Here is a 17,352-nt window from a genome sequence, read left to right as displayed (position 1 = left end):
AAATATTCTGTGTAAAATTTCCAAATGACATCAGTTTGACCAGTTGTAAGAAATTATAAAGCTGTAAAAAATTACACACCATGTTTCTGATAAGATTTCAGGTTGGCTTGGGTGCACATTTTATGTGGTTGAAATACTATCAGCTTTTATGAAGCTGATAAAGATAGCACCTCTACAGATGGTCCTTAACTGGACATTTGCATTCTCTCAATATGGTGAAATGAATAAATCATATTTCTTCACTCCAGTTCCCGAGTCAAAATGTACAGTTGAAGTCGGGAATTTGCATACACCTCAGCCAAATACATTGAAACTCAGTTTTTCAAATTCCTGACATTTAATCCTAATAAAAAATCCCTGTCTTAGGTCAGTGAGGATCACCACTTTGTTTTAAGAATGTGAAATGTCAGAATAATAGTAGAGAGAATTATTTATTTCAACTTGTATTTCTTTCATCACATTCCCAGTGGGTCAGAAGTGTACATACACTCAATTAGTTTTTGGGTCTAACATTGGGGTCTAACTTGGGTCTAACTGGGTCTAACTTGGGTCTAACATTTCGGGTAGCCTTCCACAAGCTTCCCAGAATAAGTTGGGTGAGTTTTGGCCCATTTCTCCTGACAGAGCTAGTGTAACTGAGTCAGGTTTGTAGGCCTCCTTGCTCGCACACGCTTTTTCAGTTCTGCCCATACATTTTCTATAGGATTGAGGTCAGGGCTTTGTGCTGGCCACACAAATACCTTGACTTTGTTGTCCTTAAGCCATTTTGCCACAACTTTGGAAGTATGCTTGGGGTCATTGTCCATTTGGATGACATTTGCGACCAAGCTTTAACGTCCTGACAGATGTCTTCAGATGTTGCTTCAATACATCCACATAATTTTCCTGCCTCATGATGCCATCTATTTTGTAAAGTGCACCAGTCCCTCCCGCAACAAGCACCCCCACAACATGATGCTGCCACCCCCGTGCTTCACGGTTGGGATGGTGATCTTCGGCTTGCAAGCTTCACCCTTTTTCCTCCAAACATAACGATGGTCATTATGGCCATTATGGCCATTTTTGTTTCATCAGACCAGTGGACATTTCTCCAAAAAGTACAATCTTTGTCCCCATGTGCAGTTGCAAACTGTAGTCTGTCTTTTTTATGGCGGTTTTGGAGCAGTGGCTTCTTCCTTGCTGAGCGGCCTTTCAGGTTACGTCGATATAGGACTCGTTTTACTGTGGATATAGATACTTTTGTACCTGTTTCCTCCAGCATCTTCACAAGGTCTTTTGCTGTTGTTCTGGGATTGACTTACACTTTTCACACCAAAGTACGTTCATCTCTAGGAGACAGAATGCATCTCCTTCCTGAGCAGTATGATGGCTGCATGGTTCCATGGTGTTTAGACTTGCGTACTATTGTTTGTACAGATGAATGTGGTACCTTCAGGGGTTGGAAATTGCTCCAAAGGATGAACCAGACTTGTGGAGGTCTACCATTTCTTCTGAGGTATTGGCTGATTTCTTTTGATTTTCCCATGATGTCAACCAAAGAGGCACTGAGTTTGAAGGTAGGCCTTGAAATACATCCACAGGAACACCTCCAATTGACTCAAATGATGTCAATTAGCCTATCAGAAGCTTCTAAAGCCATTACATAATTTTCTGGAATTTTCCAAGCTGTTTAAAGGCACAGTCAACTTAGTGTATGTAAACTTCTAACCCACTGGAATTGTGATAGTGAATTATAAGTGAAATAATCTGTCTGTAAACAATTGTGGGAAAAATTACTTGTGTCATGCACAAAGCAGATGTCCTAACCAACTTGCAAAAACTACAGTTTGTTAACAAGACACTTGTGGAGTGATTGAAAAACGAGTTTTAATGACTCCGACTTCAACTGTACATTTGATATATAATTTTACTGCAAGAAAAAATATTAATTCTGCAGGAGTTAATATTAAGGCTATGGGAGAGGATATAGACCTACAGTCAGTCTCCAGATTTCGGTTTCCATTTAACCCATCTGAACAGTAGGCTACAGTTCCATTGACGTGCCATAGACATATTCGAAGTCCCCGTCTTGTGACTGTCAAATGTGTATAGCATGCTACACAATCATCACACATAACTGCAACCATATTCTTTTACCACTTCCCAAACTCTCCATTTCACAGCTTTATTCTTATTGAATTAAACTCCGACATTGTCCTTTTTGCCTCAGTGGATCGACTAACTTTTTTCACCAGTTCCCAAAAGCTTTTGGCGATTGGCGTGTAGGCTATTTGGCACGCATAAAGCTTAGGCTTACGCAATATTGCCAGATAGACAACAAAATAATTATAGAAAAACCTCAATGTAGCCTACCCATCCTTTAGCCATAAAATATTTAATTACCCTAACCTCGCTCGCCCTTCGGATATACAGTGCCTTTGGGAAGTATTCAGAGCTCTTGACTTTTTCCACACTTTGTTAGGTTACAGCCTTATTCTAAAATTGTTTTTATCTCCTCATCAACCTACACACAATTTCCCATAATGATGAAGCAAAAACATGTTTTTAGACATTTTTGCTAATTTATATATTTTTTAAATGAAATATTACATTTCAGAACTATTCAGACCCTTTACTAAGTATTTTGTTGAAGCACCTTTGGCAGTGATTACAGCCTTGAGTCTTCTTGGGTATGACGCTACAAGCTTGGCACACCTGTATTTGGGGCATTTTTCCCATTCTTCTCTGCAGATCCTCTCAAGCTCTGTCATGTTGGTTAGGGAGCGCTGCTACACAGCTATTTTCAGGTCTCTCCAGAGATGTTCAAACGGGTTCAAGTCCGGGATCTGACTGGGCCACTCAAAGACATTCAGAGACTTGTCCCAAAGCCACTCCTGTGTTGTCTTGGCTGTGTGCTTAGGGTCATTGTCTTGTTTCCTCCAGACATGACGCTTGGCATTCAGGCCAATCTTGGTTACATCAGATGAGATAAAGGACTCTCAGACCATGAGAAACACGATTAAGTGCCTTTTGGCAAACTCCAAGCGGGCTGTCATGTGCCTTTTACTGAGTAGTGGCTTTCATCTGTCCACTACCAGACAGGCCTGATTGGTGGAATGCTGCAGATATGGTTGTCCTTCTGGAAGGTTCTCCTGTCTCCACAGAGGAACTCTAGAGCTCTGTCAGAGTGACCATCAGGTTCTTGGTCACCTCCCTGACCAAGGCCCTTCTCCCCGATTGCTCAGTTTGGCCGGGCGGCCAGCTCTAGGAAAAGTCTTGGTGGTTCCAAACTTCTTCCATTGAAGAATGATGGAGGCCACTGTGTTCTTGGGGACCTTCAATGCTGCAGAGATGTTTTGGTACCCTTCCCAAGATCTGTGCCTCAACACAATCCTGTCTCTGAGCTCAACAGACAATTCCTTCAACCGTATGGCTTGCTTTTTGCTCTGACATGCACTGTCAACTGTGGGACCTTTATATAGACAGGTGTGTGCCTTTCCAAATCATGTCCAATCAATTGAATTTACCACAGGTGGATTATAATCAATTTTAGAAACATCTCACGGATAATCAATGGAAACAGGATGCACCTGAGCTCAATTTTGAGTCTCATAGCAAAGGGTCTGAATACTTATGTAAATAAGGTATATGTTTTTTATTTTTAATACATTTGCAAACATTTCTAAAAACCTGTTTTTCGCTTTGTCTTCATGGGGTATTGTGTGTAGATTGCTGAGGGATTTATTTAATTTAATACATTTTCGAATAAGGGTGTAACCTAACAAAATTTGGAAAAAGTTAAGGGGTCTGAATACTTTCCGAAGACACTAACTGTGGGGACATCGGGCTATGAATCAACCTGTACATCACTACCCTGTAACACTCACATTTTACCATTGATGGCAATGTATTGAGAAAAACGTCAGCTACTGTGACATTTTACCTTTTGCAAAAAACGTGACAGGATGACATTTTCCTACGATATCATGTATACAAGAAGTTGAATATTGCAATGAATTTGGAAATACACTTGGTAAGTATTTGAAAATAGTCAAATACACTGACTCAAATACATTACGTTGCATTAACTCAGGTATTTGACAATTGTATTTTAAATAAGTATAAAAAAAAAAAAATACATTCAAATACAATTTGGTCGACTATTTGGTACTTGTTTTGGGCTGTGTATTTGAAAATAATTAAATACACAGAAAAAAGCATTAAAATACGTAATAATCAAAAACAATGTATTTGAACACAGGTCTGGTTTGTGAACTCAGAACTGAATGGATTCTCTCCTCTTATAAGCTTTACTCATAATCTTTACTATCTCTATCAGACTATCTGTGTGTAAAACCACAAACATACTCTGCAGTAATAAAATGGGTTTCTCATTGTCTGCCTGCTTCACTAGAAAACAATAGCCTTTTATAATCTGAGTCCCCATAGGCAGAACCACTGATTCCAGCCCATAGTGTGGGTCAGCTAGGCTAGAGGCTGTTGGCCTGGCCCTCACCGGTCGAGACCTCTTCTTTCTGCTGGGCTGACGTGTGGTGGGTCAGGCGCAGCCGGCTGTTGCTTATCTGCAGCTCCAGTCTCTGGGGCTCCAGGGACAGCTGGGTGGAGAGCAGTAGCCCATCTGGGTTCCATGTTCTGAACTGGAAACGCACCGCGAAGCCTCCTGAAGCAGACGGCGTGGCCGGGAGCGACAGGAAGCTGCTGCTGGAGCTCAGGAATGTGGTGGACACCAGCTGGGGCTGCGAGCACGAGAAGGTCACGTTGCCCTGGTGACACACATGGAACACATAGTCTTACAGTCACCTTGCCCCGATCAAGATCAACTTTCAACATTTAGGGGTTAATTAAAAATCCTTACTAGCCCCCTTCTAGAAAGAGAGAAAGAAAATGGTGGGTATAGTACGAGACCAAAAAAAAGGAGAGAGAACAATAGAGAGAACAGTGGAATGAGATAAAATCAACTCTGTAGGGAGCTAGGTTACATGCCACTGCCAACCCCACTATGACTCCTAGGGACAGGAAGAGCCAGTACAGAGGACATGAGTTCCTGTACACAGGAAAAGGTCAGAGCAGTGTGGGGATGAACACATCATCGATCCTGGTGACATGGAGCACGTTAACTAAACCCTCCACAGGGACTCTTCCATCAAATCAACCAAACTTGATTTCAGTATCCTTCTATTTCAATAGGCTGACACTAACTCACACCGAGTTATTGATAACTTATTTATGCTAATGCTATTTCAGTGTTAGCGGATTTGTTGTTAGAGGTTGGGTGACACCTGTTGTGTGTCACACCTCTTGTGTTTGGGGCTGTAATACCACTGAGACAGAGGTTTTCTCAAGGTTAATATCCATTAAGATGTATCATTTAGGGGCTGCACAAGGCCCTGACATCTCCGAGAGGACTACCTTAAATAATGCAATTTACCTCGGGCTACAGGAGGTAATAATACCTCTATATTGAATGGATCACTGAATACAGCTCCTGCTCCAACTCATCACTGAGCCCTGATCTCTTTCCAAAATAAGAGTAAGAGGAGAAAATAGAAGACTATTCTCTCAGCTCTAAGTGGTTCTTGCCATGCACCCTGTATTCCCATGGATACCTATCCGCAGTCTGTACTTTGTTATGCAACAACTGTTATGGTTCACTAGTTCTCTAAGGTTAGGTGTTGTTAACCTCCACTTCTAACACAATGGAGCATTATCACTTACATAAGTTAATATATTGGTAATTCAGCGCAAAATAAATGTGGCCTTGGCCTACAGTTTATGCATTAAAAATGAGTAGCTGAAAAGCTTTTACCACACTGTAGATCTGAGGCTTGCGTCTCTTGGCTAGGTCAATGATGTTGATCCCGTTGTAGTAGAGGTTCTCGATGCAACCATGGAAGTTCTTCCTCAGGAAGGTGCCAGGCTTACCTGGTAGTGGGATGCCCCCGAAGCTGAGCTTTGATGAGGAAAGAAGGTGAAATATATAAAGAAATAGAAGAAAAGTCCTACGAAAGTATAGTGTCAGGTGTCAGGTTGAAACGAGATGCCAGGTTCTAATGAGATAGACCAAGTATTATTCTTAATCTCACCCTGGTATTGGGTTAATGTGTTTTTCTGACTGGATGCTGGTGGTGTAATCTACTCAGACCTACTGTAAGGAAATATTATGGATGTTTGGATAGACACACCTCATAGTCCACCTCAAGAGAGTCTCCTTCCCCCTTGGTCCTGAAGTGTTGCGTGTGGGTGTCCACGGTGAGGTTGACCTGCTTGTTGAAGCGCTCGATGAGAACAGAGTGCCAGTGCTGGTCATCCAGAAGACTGCCCAGAGTGACCGCAACACGACCACTGCTGAACCGCAACCGGGTGTCATCTGAAGACAAAAAAACAAATTGAAAATAGAAGCATGGCCTTTTTAGGATTTAGGACTGGTCGGACACCACAGAGTGTGCGAACAGAGGCAGCTGTTGTCTGTGTGTCTTGTGCTTTTTCTCCGAGTTGTAAAAGCAAGCAGACCAGAAACTGGCTACTCTTTATTTGACTGATGTTGCTGGCAAGATAACTGCTGTTTGACTCAACAGAAAAAATATATATTTATTCCCCCAGTGCTGAGTTAGTAGTGTAACGGACATGTAATGTTAGCCAATGCATTACATGTTTCATCCCCTCTCGATGAAAGTGCTGTCTGAAGTGAATTAACTAGCTAGCTAGCTATTAGCTACCAAAGCCAGTTCAGCTCTCGGGTCTAGCTACAGTATCTGTCAGGTAGCAGTATTTAACAGTTCTTGTGTGTATGGGAATGTTTTGTAGCCTTTGTTTCAATCTTGAGTTGATGGGTAGGTTACAGTCTGTGATCTGGGAATAATGGTCATTTCAATTATTGAACCATTGACTCTATTCTTGGATAATATAATGTATAAATGTACAGCAAGGTACATCTTTGTCATGCGTCATCTGAGCAGGATCAGATGGCGACAGGGTTCTCAGCAGGATCAGGCAACCAGGGAAGAGCAGTCTGTGATGGCGTGGAGGTGAACTTTTGCAGATGCAATACTTTGTCTGTGCAGCAAACACTGGACAAGCCAGAAGCTTCAAAGATTTAAACAATTTTAAGACAATCTGACAAACCTCTAAAGATGAGTTCCAAACTGTATTAAGGGCTGATAGAGACCACGTAAGTTACTGTAGTTTAATACCATCCATAGAACGTACTATATACCAGTGAACATGAATATAATGCACACAGAAATGTAATTTCACTGCTGGAGGTGTAAAACACAAAAGGGGGCATATTTGCTTTTGTTACACCCTTGTGAAGGCTGGATGAATTCTGGCGAGGAGTATGTGCTTTTATCTCAGCATGTCTACAGATTCTCCCTTCTCCCTGTTTTTGTTTGCTTGGAAATGTTGATACTGAAGACTGTTATCAGAATAAACTATTTAACCTAGCATTTATAGTGACTAAGAAATGCATTGCCATTAATTGGAAGGTTGATTATCATTCCACAAAGTCACAATGGATGGCAGAAATGTCAAGTTATATATCACTCGATTTGATTTATTACATGATTAAAGGTATTCATGTGCAACTTTCATAAGGTCTGGATGCCTTATATGGAATAATGTATGACAAAAGGAATCTGTATTGAAAACATGCCCACGTCAGGGGAGATCAATATTTAAGAAATCCCTAGCTGTTGGGCTGCTCAGTCCTGGCCCTGGGAGTCTGCCATACTGTTGGTTGTCACTCTGGCCTTAGACAAACACACCTGAAACCAATAATGAATGTTTCACTAAAATCCTAAAGCTGAGCGGGGTGTGTTGGATTTGGGCGCTGCAGGGCAGTGGACCCCTAGGGACAGCACGGGGCAATCCAGCTATATTGTGCAAGTAAAAACAGCTCTACAGTACTATTAGGCCTGTGATATGAATTACAGTGTCCTCCATATTTATTGGACAGTGAATCTTTTTTTCTTCTTTTGGCTCCATACTCCAAAAGTTTGGATTTGAAATCAAACAATGACTATGAAGTTAAAGTGCAAACGGTCAGCTTGAATTTGTGGGTATTTTCATACATAGAACGTAAAAAATGGGCTTCCATAAAGTTGTTCAACAATCTTGAGCAGATGGCCAGGATATGGATTACATCTACTTTCTACTTGGCCTGTCAACCGTCAAACCAGAGACAGGTGTGTTGTTGGTAAGTAGCTCAATTTGGTTTATAGCTATGTCATTACTTGACAGGCTATGCTGCAATGAAACTAGGCTATTATGCTGTGATGTAACTAGCTAAATAAATAGCCTCTACCTGACGTGTAATGTAAGAGGAAGATTTGCATAGGTAACGTTGCACTTTTAGACAGGTCTGAAGAATGGCGTTGAAAAGTATAGTGGCCGTTTTATGGGCTCCTGACCAATTCTGCTATTATGTGTGTTTTCTTGTACATAATGTTTCCGCCGTTTCCTATGACGAAAAGAGCGTCTGGACATCAGAACAGCGATCACTACTCTCACTTTGAATGAAGATCTCTACTTCAAAGGGTTGGCGGCGCAGGACATACTGATCACTCCGGACCAGGCCCTAATACCGGACAATCGGAAGAGAAAGAGACGGCAATGTAGAGGCCGACATGCGGGCACCCTGATGAAACTACCCTCTCTTCTATTGGCAAATGTACAATCACTGGAGAACAAACTGGACGAGCTCCGTCCGAGACTACCCTATCAATGGGACCTGAAGAACTGTATTATCCTATGTTTCTCTATGTATCGGCAGGACAGAACGGCAGTGTCGGGTAAGCTCAAGGGGGGGTGGTGGTGTGTGTCTCTTTGTTAACAACAGCTGGTGCGCAATCTTTAATAGTAAGGAATGAAGTGTCTTCGTTCTGTTCCCCTAATAGAATATCTCATGATAAGCTGTAAACCATACTATTTAACAAGAGTTTTCATCTATATTTTTCGTAGCTTTCTATTACCAGTCTATCTACGACCACAAACCGATGATGGCACTAAAAACCATCAAACAGACAAAGCGACAATACAGAACTATGATCGAATCCTACTACACCGGCTCTGACACTCGATGCTGGATGTGGCAGGGCGTACAAACTATCACGGATTACGAAGGGAAACCCAGGCATGAGCTGCCCAGTGACGCGAGCCTACCAAACGAGCAAATACCTTCTATGCTCGCTTCGAGGCAAGCAACATTGAACCATGCGCGAGAGCACCAGCTGTTCTGGATGACTGTCTGATCACACTCTCCGTAACCGATGTGAACAAGACCTTTAACAATAGAAACGCTAAAAAAGTCATTTTCATTGCTCTTTTTTTATTATTATTACTCTACCATTTTCTTGTTGTCATGCTCCCCTCTGTCCTTGACTTTTCCTAAATAAGTCTATAAACACACTTTTGATGTTAGAATCTTAATATCACCAACATAACTTGAGTTATAACCAGTTTAAGGAGGGTCATTTTTTAAAATGGTTTCCCCCTTTGGTCCCTCCTTCTCCCAAGGGCCTGCTCCGCTCCTTCTTCCGACAGTTGAAAGTGCAGTGCCCAGCTGATAACCACCCCAATAATTGCATTGAAACTGAACTTAAACTATACCTAAACTATTTTCACACATATAGCAACAGATTAAGTCATTTTTTTTTTTAATTTTCTTATTTCACCTTTATTTAACCAGGTAGGCCAGTTGAGAACAAGTTCTCATTTACAACTGCGACCTGGCCAAGACAGCAAAGCAGTGCGACACAAACAACCCAGAGTTACACATTGGATAAACAAACGTACAGTCAATAACACAACAGAAAAGTCTATATACAGTGTGTGCAAATGTAGTAAGATTAGGGAGGTAAGGCAATAAATAGCCCATAGTGGCGAAATAATTACAATATAGCAATTAAACACGAGTGATGGATGTGCAGAAGATGAATGTGCAAGTAGACATACTGGGGAGCAAAGGAGAAAAAAAAAGAACAATATGAGGATGAGGTAGTTTGGTGGGCTATTTACAGATGGGCTAAGCACAGGTGCAATGATCGGTAAGCTGCTCTGACAGCTGATGTTTAAAGTTAGTGAGGGAGATATAAGTCTCCAGTTTCAGTGATTTTTGCAATTCGTTCCAGTCATTGGCAGCAGAGAACTGGAAGGAAAGGCGGCCAAATGAAGAGTTGGCTTTGGGGGTGACCAGTGACGGTGCCGGGTTGGTCCCTCTGGGGGTCGAGGCAGCAGGCAGGGCACTCTGGTGTCACCCCAGGTGAGAAGGCACCATTCTCACCCACAGCCCTCTGTTGCACACATGTTTTTGTTTGTTACTTTTTCTGAGTTTTCCCCGCATAAGGCGCTCGTCGATTCAGGTGCGGCTGGGAATTTTATAGACAGATCATTTGACCATAGTTTAGGGATCCCCATCGTTCCAGTGGCTATGCCCTTCCCAGTTCACACCCTAGACAGTCGACCATTAGGGTTAGGGTTGATTAGGGAGGCCACCGCTCCTCTGGGCATGGTGACGCAGGAGGGACACAAAGAAAGAATCAGTCTCTTCCTCATTGACTCCTGCGTTTCCCGTGGTGCTAGGCCTACCCTAACTTGTCTTGACCCCACTGTTTCATGGCAACGAAGGGCTCTTACGGGGTGGTCGCGAGAGTGCTCGGGGAGGTGTTTAGGGGTTTCCGTGGGAGCTACTATGGTGGAAAGTCCAGACCAGGTCTCCACCATGCGCATTCCCCCCGAATATGCCGATTTGGCTCTCGCCTTCTCCAAAAAGAAGGCGACTCAATTACCACCCCATCGACGGGGAGATTGTGCAATAAATCTCCTGGTAGACGCCGCACTTCCCAGGAGTCACGTGTATCCCATCACAGGCGGAGAGTACAGTTACCCGCTACCTCTGATCGCCACAGCGATTGAGTCAATGCACTGGGCGTGCTTCTTCACCAAACTAGATCTCAGGGGCGCGTACAACCTGGTGCGTATCCGGGAGGGAGACGAGTGGAAGACGGCGTTCAGTACTACCTCAGGGCATTATAAGTACCTCGTCATGCCGTGCGGGTTGATGAATGCTTCATCAGTCTTCCAAGCCTTTGTAGATGAGATTTTCAGGGACCTGCACGGGCAGGGTGTAGTGGTGTATATTGATGACATTCTGATATACTCCACTACACGCACCGAGCATGTGTCCCTGGTACGCAGGGTGCTTGGTTGACTGTTGGAGCATGACCTGTACGTCAAGGCTGAGAAATGCCTGTTCTTCCAACAGTCCGTCTCCTTCCTAGGGTTCCGCATTTCCACCTCAGGGGTGGAGACGGAGAGTGACCGCATCTCAGCCGTGCGTAATTGGTTGATTCCCACCACGGTAAAGGAGGTGCGGCGGTTTCTAGGGTTTGCCAATTACTACCGGAGGTTTATCCGGGGTTTTGGTCAGGTAGCGGCTCCCATTACCTCACTGCTGAAGGGGGAACCGGTACATTTGCAGTGGTCGGCTGAGGCGGCCAGGGCTTTTGGTCACCTGAGGGCTCTGTTTACCTCGGCTCCCGCGCAGGCCCATCCGGATCCCTCTTTGGCATTCATAGTGGAGGTGGACGCGTCCGAGGCTGGGATAGGAGCCGTGCTCTCGCAGCGCTCGGGTACGCCCCCGAAGCTCCGCCCATGTGCTTTCTTCTCGAGGAAGCTCAGCCCGGCAGAGCGAAACTATGACGTGGGGGACCGGGAGCTGTTGGCTGTCGTCAAGGCTTTGAAGGCGTGGAGACATTGGCTTGAGGGGGCTAAACACCCTTTTCTCATCTGGACTGACCACCGCAATCTGGGGTACATCGGGGGGCGAGGAGACTGAACCCTCGCCAGGCAAGGTGGGCCATGTTTTTCACCCGTTTTGTTTTCACCCTTTCTTACAGACCAGGTTCCCATAACGTGAAGGCAGACGCACTGTCCCGGCTGTATGACACAGAGGAGCGGCCCATGGATCCCACCCCTATACTCCCGGCCTCCTGCCTGGTGGCGCCGGTAGTGTGGGAGCTGGACGCGGACATTGAGCAGGCATTGCGTGCAGAGCCTGCTCCCCTCTAGTGTCCCACTGGGCGTCTGTATGTTCCGTCTGCTGTCCGTGACCAGCTGATCTATTGGGCCCACACGTCACCCTCCTCTGGTCATCCACGCATCGGTCGGACGTTGCGCTGTCTGAGGGGGAAGTACTGGTGGCCCACTTTGGCTAAGGACGTGAGGGTTTATGTTTCCTCCTGCTCGGTGTGCGCCCAGTGTACGGCTTCTAGGCACCTGCCCAGAGGTAAGCTACACCCCTTACCCATTCCACAACGGCCATGGTCACACCTGTCGATCGATTTCCTGACCGATCTCCCCCCATCACAGGGAAACACCACAATCCTGGTTGTTGTGGATCATTTCTCTAAGTCCTGCCGTCTCCTTCCTCTGCCTGGTCTCCTTACAGCCCTACAGACTGCGGAGGCCTTGTTTTCTCACGTCTTCCGGCACTACGGGATTCCTGAGGATATAGTGTCTGATCGGGGTCCCCAGTTCACGTCGAGAGTCTGGAGGGCGTTTATGGAACGTTTGGGGGTCTCGATCAGCCTTACCTTGGGTTTCCACCCCGAGATCACGGGCAGGTGTCGAGAGTTAACCAGGATGTGTGTAGGTTTCTGAGGGCTTATTGCCAGGACCGGCCGGGGGAGTGGGCGGCGTTCGTGCCCTGGGCAGAGATGGCCCAGAACTCGGTCCGCCACTCCTCCACTAACCTCTCCCACTTCCAGTGCGTACTGGGGTACTAGCTGGTTCTGGCGCCGTGGCATCAGAGTCAGATCGAGGCTCCTGCGGTGTACGACTGGTTCAGGTGCGCGGAGGAGACATGGGACGCCGCTCATGTTCACCTTAAGCGGCCGTGCTGCGCCAGAAAACCAGCGCAGACCGTCACCGCAGTGAGGCCCCGGTGCGAACCGTGTCTGGCTCTCGACCCGAAACCTGCCCCTATGCCTGCCCTGCCGGAAGCTGGGGCCGCGGTTTGTGGGGCCATTTAAAGTCCTGAGGAGACTGAACGAGGTTAGTTACAGGTTACAACTTCCCCCCGATTACCGTATTAACTTCTCTAGGATAGGGCGCAGCATTTTCACGTTTGGATGAAAAGCATACCCAAATTCAACTGCCAGCTACTCATCCCCAGAAGATAAGATATGCATATTATTAGTAGATTTGGATAGAAAACACTCTGAAGTTTCTACAACTGTTTGAATCATGTCTGTGAGTATAACAGAACTTATTTAGCACGCAAAACCCAGAGGACAAACCATTCAGATTTTCTTTTTGAGGTCACTCTCTTTTCAATGGGTTTTCATTGGGAATCCAGATTTCTAATTGACCTTCTTGCAGTTCCTACCACTTCCACTGGATGTCACCACTCTTTAGAAATTGGTTGAGGTTTTTTCCTTTGTTTAATGAAGAAGTACGGCCATCTTGAACGAGGGTAACTTGAAGTGTACTGTTAGATAGAGGCACATGACCAGAAAGCTAGCTACAGTTTGTTTTAATCCTGTATTTAACACAGATCATCCCATCTTCAATTTTATCGATTATTTACGTAAAAAAATACCTAAAGTTGTATTACAAAAGTAGTTTGAAATGTTTTGGCAAAGTTTACAGGTCACTTTTGAGATATTTTGTAGTCACGTTGCACAAGTTGGAACCGGTGTTTTTCTGGATCAAACGCGCCAAATAAATGGACATTTTGGATATTTATCGACGGAATTAATCGAACAAAAGGACCATTTGTGATGTTTATGGGACATATTGGAGTGCCAACAACAGACGCTCGGGGTCTGAGGTAAGGTAAGGTAAGGCATGAATTATATTTTTATTTCTGCGTTTTGTGTCGCGCCTGCAGGGTTGAAATATGCTTCTCTCTCTTTGTTTACTATGGTGCTATCCTCAGATAAGAGCATTGTTTGCTTTCGCTGAAAAGCCTATTTGAAATCTGACACGTTGGCTGGATTCTCAACAAGTGTAGCTTTAATTTGGTGTATTGCATGTGTGATTTCATGAAAGTTTAATTTTTATAGTAATTTATTTGAATTTGGCGCTCTGCATTTTTACTGTCTTTTGGCCAAGTGGGACGTTAGCGTCCCACATATCCCAGAGAAGTTAACCCCTCGTTCCATGTGTCTCTCCTCAGGCCGGTGGTGGCTGGCCCGCTCCAGGAGTCTGAGGTGCGGGAGGTTCCTCCGCCCCCTCTGGACATCGAGGGGGCCCCGGCGTATTCCGTCCGCTCCATACTGGATTGAGGCGTCGGGCGAGGGGCCTTCAGTACCTCGTGGAGTGGGATGTTTTGTTATTCTGGATGCCATTGGTTTTGATAATTAAACTGCTCTGGTTATTACCCAGTTCTGCTCTCCTGCGTCTGACTTCCCTGCCACCAGTTACGCACCCCTTACATCTGTAAACAATTGTTGGAAAAATGACTTGTGTCATGCACAAAGTAGATGTCCTAACCGACTTGCCAAAACTATATTTTGTTAACAAGAAATTTGCGGAGTGGTTGAAAAACAAGTTTGAATGACTCCAACCTAAGTGTATGTAGACTTCTGACTTCAACTGTATTTACATTATGAAGCTTACCGTAGTCCCCCAGAACAGTTGAGCCAGTGTATTTGTAAATAGCACAACGGGAGAAAGCGGGAGCAGCTGAGTCCAGCTGTGTATTGACAGGGGTCATGTTTTATATTGAAAGTCAACATATACAGTGGGGAGAACAAGTATTTGATACACTGACAATTTTGCAGGTTTTCCTACTTACAAAGCATGTAGAGGTCTGTAATTTTTATCATAGGTACACTTCAACTGTGAGAGAAGGAATCTAAAACAAAAATCCAGAAAATCACATTGTATGATTTTTAATTAATTAATTTGCATTTTATTGCATGACATAAGTATTTGATACATCAGAAAAGCAGAACTGAATATTTGGTACAGAAACCTTAGTTTGCAATTACAGAGATCATACGTTTCCTGTAGTTCTTGACCAGGTTTACACACACTGCAGCAGGGATTTTGGCCCACTCCTCCATACAGACCTTCTCCAGATCCTTCAGGTTTCGGGGCTGTCGCTGGGCAATACGGACTTTCGGCTCCCTCCAAAGATTTTCTATTGGGTTCAGGTCTGGAGACTGGCTAGGCCACTCCAGGACCTTGAGATGCTTCTTACGGAGCCACTCCTTAGTTGCCCTGGCTGTGTGTTTCGGGTCGTTGTCATGCTGGAAGACCCAGCCACGACCCATCTTCAATGCTCTTACTGAGGGAAGGAGGTTGTTGGTCAAGATCTCGCGATACATGGCCCCATCCATCCTCCCTTCAATACGGTGCAGTCGTCCTGTCCCCTTTGCAGAAAAGCATCCCCAAAGAATGATGTTTCCACCTCCATGCTTCACGGTTGGGATGGTGTTCTTGGGGTTGTACTCATCCTTCTATTCCTCCAAACACGGCGAGTGGAGTTTAGAGCAAAAAGCTCTATTTTTGTCTCATCAGACCACATGACCTTCTCCCATTCCTCCTCTGGATCATCCAGATGGTCATTGGCAAACTTCAGACGGGCCTGGACATGCGCTGGCTTGAGCAGGGGGACCTTGCGTGCGCTGCAGGATTTTAATCCATGACGGCGTAGTGTGTTACTAATGGTTTTCTTTGAGACTGTGGTCCCAGCTCTCTTCAGGTCATTGACCAGGTCCTGCCGTGTAGTTCTGGGCTGATCCCTCACATTCCTCATGATCATTGATGCCCCACGAGGTGAGATCTTGCATGGAGCCCCAGACCGAGGGTGATTGACCGTCATCTTGAACTTCTTCCATTTTCTAATAATTGTGCCAACAGTTGTTGCCTTCTCACCAAGCTGCTTGGCTATTGTCCTGTAGCCAATCCCAGCCTTGTACAGGTCTACAATTTATCCCTGATGTCCTTACACAGCTCTCTGGTCTTGGCCATTGTGGAGAGGTTGGAGTCTGTTTGATTGAGTGTGTGGACAGGTGTCTTTTATACAGGTAACGAGTTCAAACAGGTGCAGTTAATACAGGTAATGAGTGGAGAACAGGAGGGCTTCTTAAAGAAAAACTAACAGGTCTGTGAGAGCCGGAATTCTTACTGGTTGGTAGGTGATCAAATACTTATGTCATGCAATAAAATGCAAATTAATTACTTAAAAATCATACAATGTGATTTTCTGGATTTTTGTTTTAGATTCCGTCTCTCACAGTTGAAGTGTACCTATGATAAAAATGACAGACCTCTACATGCTTTGTAAGTAGGAAAACCTGCAAAATCGGCAGTGTATCAAATACTTGTTCTCCCCACTGTATATTTTTTCTTCAATAGAGTGATCAGGGACATGCAGCTATAGTTTTCCTTCACAGAAAATCCACACATTTGGCAGCTTCGTTTTCATCAGATGACAACAGAAGTGTAACGCTGTTTGGCTGGTAGTCACACAGGTAAATGACCTTACAATGAAAAAGCAAGGTATCTTTTGCAAAAATTATGCATGGCCACCATATTTCTCATGTTTATCATAGAAAGAATGTAGCCAGCTACAGTCAATTTTGCATTTTACCAGAGAAAAGTAGGCAAAAAAAGTAGAAGATTATCTACACATCAGTCAGAGCCAGGTCTGCTGATAGAATGCCTGTTATTGAATTATCATCTGAGTTGAGAAGTGCAACTGAAGGACGAAATGTGTCTGATGCCATGCAGAAATTACAATAAGAAGCTATTTACATCTGTGTTTACAAAATGCAGCAAGTATTTCTTATGCGTTTAATTTTTTTTCCTATGTGAAAAACGCAGAATTCTGTATTAATCCGACCCCTACATTTAATTTGCTAGTTAATCTAAGTAAGTTGCTGAATTAATAAAGTGACAGGGCATCATATTGTGTTAGCTTTCTGCCATGTTTGAGAAGTCAAAGCCCTTTGGATTAGTTATGTGTACAGCTGCCAATGCTATCTTGAATTCCTTGCGTATTTTCTCCTCTCCGTTCTTGGCCCATCTTCTCCTCTCTCCTCTTCTCCGAGCAGGGTGCATCTTCAGCTTTCCCCTCTTCTCTAAGCAGAGAAGGCAGGCCTGTCGCCCTAATGACTCCACACAGATTTAGCGTGTAGCCTACACATGCTGCTCCAGAGCCAGTACTGTTCTTTCAGACAAGCATGCCTCAAAACTTTGTTCAGTTGCAAAATGTCTCTCTCACATTCACTTGTAAATGTACATGCTGGATTGCCTATATTTGCAATTTGTTTGCGCTCCCTAGCATATTTAGCTAGCAGCCTCCATTGAAATTCGCTATTACTTATGCTCATTTTGTTAGCA

General features: G+C 44.4%; 1 protein-coding gene across 1 annotated transcript in view; it reads right to left on the bottom strand.

Annotated features, from left to right (window-relative positions):
- Window positions 1–17,352, bottom strand: part of LOC139546790 (contactin-associated protein-like 5) — a 126,283-nt gene that overhangs the window by 45,172 nt on the left and 63,759 nt on the right. Inside the window, exons 6-8 of the mRNA XM_071355572.1 lie at window positions 6,183–6,367; window positions 5,807–5,950; window positions 4,496–4,763 (exon numbers count right to left, since the gene is read on the bottom strand). Coding sequence (XP_071211673.1) covers window positions 4,496–4,763; window positions 5,807–5,950; window positions 6,183–6,367 — 597 coding nt within the window. The remainder of the gene's footprint in view (window positions 1–4,495; window positions 4,764–5,806; window positions 5,951–6,182; window positions 6,368–17,352) is intronic.

Source organism: Salvelinus alpinus, chromosome 20 (assembly GCF_045679555.1).
Source record: "Salvelinus alpinus chromosome 20, SLU_Salpinus.1, whole genome shotgun sequence".
Lineage (NCBI taxonomy): Eukaryota > Metazoa > Chordata > Actinopteri > Salmoniformes > Salmonidae > Salvelinus > Salvelinus alpinus.
This window is presented reverse-complemented; position numbering and strand designations above follow the sequence as displayed.